Source organism: Sinocyclocheilus rhinocerous, unplaced genomic scaffold, assembly GCF_001515625.1.
Source record: "Sinocyclocheilus rhinocerous isolate Xijiao unplaced genomic scaffold, SAMN03320098_v1.1 scaffold220, whole genome shotgun sequence".
NCBI lineage: Eukaryota > Metazoa > Chordata > Actinopteri > Cypriniformes > Cyprinidae > Sinocyclocheilus > Sinocyclocheilus rhinocerous.
This window is the reverse complement of record NW_015666573.1, coordinates 271571-278023: the sequence shown is the minus strand read 5'-3', so window position 1 is coordinate 278023 and position 6453 is coordinate 271571. Positions and strand designations below refer to the sequence as shown.

The 6453-nt window shown below is 38.1% G+C and overlaps 1 protein-coding gene across 1 annotated transcript in view; it reads right to left on the bottom strand.

Annotated features, from left to right (window-relative positions):
- Window positions 1–3247: 3247 nt before the first annotated feature.
- Window positions 3248–6453, bottom strand: part of cacng2a (calcium channel, voltage-dependent, gamma subunit 2a) — a 78363-nt gene continuing 75157 nt past the window's right edge. Inside the window, exon 4 of the mRNA XM_016544335.1 lies at window positions 3248–4292. Coding sequence (XP_016399821.1) covers window positions 3748–4292 — 545 coding nt within the window. The 3' untranslated portion in view covers window positions 3248–3747. The remainder of the gene's footprint in view (window positions 4293–6453) is intronic.

The window sequence follows — 6453 nt, the reverse complement described above, 5'->3', positions numbered from 1 at the left end:
TCCTTCTTTTTGATACTTTTTTTTTTTTTTTTTTTTTTTTTTATCATTGGAGAGGCGCCACAGCACCAATGTCCACACACATAGACACTGACATCACTGCAAACCCTGTACTCAAATGAACGCTATTTTCTCATTTTCTTTAGCTCCTTGTTTAATATACATATTTGAATTGCGTATGTAAAATCCCAAAGAACTAAAAATCATAAAGAAGATGTATTTAAAAAAGTGAGCTCAGTAAGTCCTCATTTAAAAAAAGACCATACAAAAAGAAGTATACTTTAGAAAAATCCATAAAAGGCCAGTAACAAAATTTACTGAGCTCCCCTCTAATGTCTCAGTTGTTTTATAATAATAAATTATATAGATATTTTCCTCATGTTTCATATTTTCTTGATTATTTCTCATCATATTCTTCTGAAACAAATTTATATAAACAATGCCACATTAATGTTTCTACATTTATCATTTCAATTGTGTCATTATTTTTCTTATTTTATTTGTATTAAGGAATTTTAGGAGAAAAATCGGAGACAAAATTTATACTTAAAAATGTTACAATTGGGATTTACAGTAAGTTAGTTCTATAGTTTGTGTAGCGTCACTAAAATATAACTCACATAAACTGTAATAGCTATTAATTCAGTGGTTCTCAAACTTTTTGACTCCAAAGCCCCTAACTGTCCACAACAATATTCGACGACACCATGACTTTTACAGTTCTTTGTGATTTACTAGATAAGGATAAGGATTAAAAAAAAAATTCTAAATTTCTACCCGATTGTTCAGGGGATGAATAAAAATGAGAAATATCTTGATTTGTAGTTATTTTGGCTTATTTTAATGGTTGTTTTATGGTTGTTCACTTAAATTCATTTTAAGTCAACCTGCTGCCCCTTGGAAGTTTGCTTATGCCCCTATTGCCCCCTATATGTACTGCCATTGCATAGTTTGAGAGACAGCGGCTCATTTAGAGGAAACTAAAGAGTGAGCGTATTCATTCATCAGCCGGTAATCTTGATCTCGGGGACGAAGAGGCTATTACCTGATGATTGATTTGTCTGTTTAAATCTGTTGATTTTTTTTCCTTTTTCCACAATATTGTAATGAGGAGAACGGGAGCTGGGGGGTAGAATTTGATTTGCCGGATGAGAAGGATGGGAAAGTTGATGCGAGAGACGTCTGACTGTGGTGAAGGTGAAAAAGGACAGAGCGAGTGATGAATGTGTAACGGAGAGGAGGATAGATGTAGAAGAGAGCGAGAGGAAAAGAAATAAGCAAGAGCGATAGATGAGGGAGGGGGTGTAGTATGCAAGTAGATGATTCACAGAGGAAAATGAGAGATTGTGCAGGGGAGGCAAATTAAGGACAAGCATGTTGGCCCAACAAGATGGAGGGAGATGGATGAGGGAATACATGGAGTGGGAGAATGAGGGAAGCATTTTAATTCAGAGAACTGAAAAAGGCATAAAACACTGCTTGTGTGTGGTTGTAATTTCGCACTCTCTCTGCCTCCTTGGTCAAGGGAAGACTCACAAAATGGCTGTCGCTTATAGACGGCGAGTCAGATTTCGGCATATATTAAGAAGGCATGAATCCAATATGTATAGCAGCAAAAATGTCTCAGCCTGAGAAAATTCATTTCTCATAGGAAAGTTTGTTGTCTAGATTGACATATCCTCTTATTGAGCATGAATTTATGCTTATATGAACTAATTCCCAAAGTAAAACTCAAGCCATTTGCTGCTCTCTGAAGCAATTCTGTCCTACGCATAAATCCGGACCTGTTACGCGCAGGTCTTCGGGAAAGAAAGTGATGCTTTTAGTATGCTAGTTGTAGGAGAACACTTGAGTAGGTCACATGTTTTATTACAAACCTGTGTTCTGTTTCACTGGAACATGGCACACTTTCCTGCCACATCCTTTTTTCCCTCCATTTTTCTGGGTTCGCTCCATCAGAGCAAAGCAAAACATGCCGAGTCACTCACACTCATTATTAGCACAACAGATACATTACATTCTTAAGAGACCGTTTCCCACATATAGATGAGCCTGGAACAGATGAGTAATTACGTGACCTGTTACTTCACTTCCCTACTGTTACTTACTCACGTCTGACTCATTTGGAAAGCCTCGTGCTCGCTCACAACACGGCCTGCTTTCCTGCTGGTTTGAATGGTGCTCGAGACATCGTCAGGTGCGTGAGGGTTTGCAAACACAGAGAAGCATCGAGTTTGTTCCCCCTTGGGTTTGTCTGTTTATTCATCAGGACTTGATGCATCCAAGTTTAGGATCATTCTGTTTTGGCACCTTTAGATTTCATTTCAAATAAAACGACACGTTTAAAATGAATCCAAAGAAATACGAAATGGCTAAGGCGTGTGATTCTGAGAAAAATCGAGTAAAAGAAATACACGTGGATACAAAGAAACAACTCAGAATTAAAAAAGCAGTTTTGTCATAATTTGTTTGCTTGGTTTATCACCAAAGTATATTATTATAATGATTAATTATAATAATAATTAATAGTAATAAAAACCAAAACAGAAAGAGTACACAAAACATTAATATTTAACTTTTTTTTTAACATTGCTTTTCCCTTTATAATTATCATTATCCTTTAAAACTTAAGTTTCAAGAGCAGGTTTGCTGTAAATTTATAGCATGCATTTAATCTTTGTATTCGTGAGTCACTTAGCTTCGCTTCTTGTAATATTTCGTACTTTATTTGTCGCTTGCATTTTTGCAAGTATTTATTTAGAGTTCAGCATCCTCTTCTTTTCCTCCCCCCTCCTCCTTCCTTTTTTTCGTCTTGGCAGTCGGTTCTGGAGTCTTTCAGCGAACTCTGACCCCTTTTTGTCGCTCAGTGCCAGTGAAGGGGTTTTCATTTGTTTTTCTGTTGTTCGCTCCCATGACGACCGAATGCGAGAATAGAGAAAAAAAAGGAAGCAAACAGGGACTGAGAAAAAGATGAGAAGGTTCTTTTAAAAGAATAAAATTTTGTCTAAGGTTGAACGTCTTTGTCAGTCTCGTGTTACAGCAGCTTTGCAATGAAGATTCTCTGTGATTTCGTCCATCGTCTGGCTACAGTCACAGCTCAGCGACACAGAGTCTCTTTTCCAACAGATCATTACCCAGCAAACAGCGGTTTCACTTTTTTGCCTCAGAAAAGTCTTGATTATTATGTTAATTTATTTATAAAATTAATATATACACATATATATATATATATACTATATGTATATATATTGTACCTTTTGTAAGAGATTGCAGACCGGGCTATTTCTTACTGAATACCTTACTGCAGTTGTTCACAGTTTCTTTTTTTTAAATGCAAATAACAAATGAACAAATAAATAAATATGATGAATATAGTGGAGAGAGGAAGAAGACTTATGAGGGAGCAGTAGCTTGCTGATCCATGTAGACCGAAGGGTGGTGAAATGCTTCCTTAACAAAAACATGTCAAATCAATGCCACAAGCTACAGCTCCCATGTCACGGGCCGAAAGAACCCTTCTGCATATCTTTTATAGCCTCTCTCCATTTCAAACCAGCCTCATTTTGTCAATGGCAAAATCATGCATACATGTGTAGTCTTTGATCGAAATGTAAAAAATCCTCTCGGTTCCTCCAAATCGTGAAAACGCATGGTACATGAAGTTTGATCTGTAATATTTCGGGCCTCCACCCCAATCTGCTCTGCTCCTGTCTCCCTCGCACTGCTATCTGTATAGGGCGAGGTTGTGCCTCATACGGGGGTGGTGCGTCGGTTGGCTGTGTTAGTGTGGGATGAGTCTTTCAGGTCCTTCTGGATGCAGTTGTGGACCTGCAGGAAGTTGTGGTCCCTCTCCGAATTGTAGGTGGCGGTGGGGGTGCCATGACCACCCTTTAAGGTGTCGCCCCCACGGGTGAGTGTGTACATGGAGATCTCGGTGGAGGGCAGAGCCCCGAAACCCTTCAAGCCCACTGGTGAGGCATCGCGTGAGTGCGAGGGGTCTGTGGAGCGGGATGAGGAGCAGGAGCGGCGCCGGTAGCGGTACCGGTAGCTGGGGATGCGCGTGATAGCCGAGCCCTGCAGGTAATCTGCGGCCCGCGTGCCTGCCCGCAGCTCCCTGTGCCGGTCGATGAACATGTGCACGGCCAGCACACCCACCATTTCAGCCATGATAAAGGACAAAGCACCAAAGTAGAAACTCCAGCCATACGAGTAGCTGTTCTTCTTGGAGTCGCTCTTTGAAGGATCCCCCGCATTGGCTGATATGTACACGATCATGCCAATGATGTTACTGAGGCCTGTGGGGAAGAGAGGAGATATTTTAACCCAAGGGTACCGCCGCAGTGACAGCTTTTTAAAATGTTTATTTTTTTTTCAGGGAGTGCAACACGTCTTCATGTGCCTTTTATAAAAATTGCTAAAAGTGCCATCATTTTCCTACAATATAAAGTCCCTGACTAAGATTAATGGGTGCTGTTCAGTGATAAAAAAAAAGACAAATAAGCTTTTTGTGTTCTCAACATTTGAAGATTAAACAAATGAATTTTCTTGAAATTAATTTTAATTCAGAAACACATACAAGAGGTTTATTAAAGTTACTGTCGGAATAAATTTGTGTTTTTTAATAGATCTTAAACAAGATTTGCAATATTATACATGGTTTAACTCATAAAGATACACAAATTGTTTTCTAGGAAAACATTAAAATACATTGTGTGTCTTAAATTAAACCTCAGTGGTAAGTTTATCATCAGAAGTTTATCTTTGATGTTTCATAATTTCTGTGATCTGCACTGTGGATGAAACAATGATGAAATTGATTAATTTAGCCAAATTTAATGAGAAAAAATATATAAAATTTAAATAATAATAGCATGAAAATAGATTTTCACAGCTGATAAATTCTCTATTGAATGGCAAAAAGTTAATTGAAGACCCTGGATGTAGCTGAGGATGACAGAAATCTTACTGTCATCTCTATGCCTTACAAAATAAAGTGTAACTGCCCTCTAAATGGTAAGGTTAACAGTCAGTTTCACACTATCCTTAACCCCTTAGCCATAAACTAAACGCTGAGTGCTTTAATTTGTCAGAGTGAGCAAGTAAATGAGATCAGAGTGAAGAAGTGAGCTTATAACAGAGACTAGAGTGGGTGACCTCACAGGAACATGATCTGTGGCTCACTGCTGACTTCAGTCACACTCTGGTGGAGTTGTCTGTGACAGAGTGAAATCACCATGATGGATCACTGGGAAAGTGTGTCAGGGACACCATATTTTTAGAGTTTAATCCCAAATGGCCTCTCTAAGCCTAGCAACAGAATCCGGACCAAAGAGAGACACAGAAAAAGAAATCGACTTGCTAACTGGCTACAGTATAGCACTGAGGCTGCTTGTTCGAAAAAGTCTAGTGCAAGACTTTGTGACTAAGTGATACTGTGCTGATCTGGGCATTAAGGCCAAAGCTGTTGGTTTCAGAAAATGTTTGTTTTACTGAATTGCACTGCTAAACAGTATTGAGGGCCCTTGTGAGAGAGTTTTATGTTAGTTGACTGATCTGTCACTTACCCTATTGAATCAGCGCAACACCTTAAACAGTTTGATCAGGTGTATGAATTATGTCTTCCAAACCTAAACATCAGGTTTTCTTTTACATTTAGTTGCAAATTCTGATTGTCAACTTGTCACATTGGTAAAACTGACAGGCTAGATGAGGTTAAAAATAATTTGGGGTAGCATGAGTAAGACGGGTTTGAAAATGACAAACTAATTAGTAATGTTTTTCCAGATATACCATTATTTTCTGACAATGTTTATGAACTTATCTCTGAGTTTCTGTGTAACTGTATAATTTCCAGCAACTAATGCAAACTTTATCTTTAAAGAAAAAAACATTTGTGAAAACAATAAAATATATATATTTTTAATTTCATAATTTATATATAGACTTGCGTTCAAAAAAAATTGTAGTCAGTAAGATTATTTTTTATAAGAAATTAATCCTTTTATTCAGCAGGGGTGCATTAGATTTACCAAAAGTGACAGTAAAGACATTATAATGTTACAAAAGATTTCTATGTTAAAGGGTTAGTTCACCCAAAAATGAAAATTAGCCCATGAATTACTCACCCTCAAGGCATCCTAGGTGTATATGACTTTTTTCTTTCAGACGAATCCGAGTTATATTAAAAATTGTCTTTGATCTTACAAGCTGTTTAATGGCAGTCAGCGGGTGTTGCAGTTCATCAGTCCAAAAGAAGTGAAATAAAAAGCGCCCATCCATAATAAAAAGTGTCTCACACGGCTCCGGGGGGTGAGCAAAGGCCTCCTGTAGCGAATCGATGCATTTTTGAAAGAAAAATAACCATATTTAAAATGTAATAATCAATTTAATCTAGCTTGCGCTCACTGTTGTACACGGAAGCAGTTCCGGGCGGATGACGTAAGAGGTCGGCTTTGC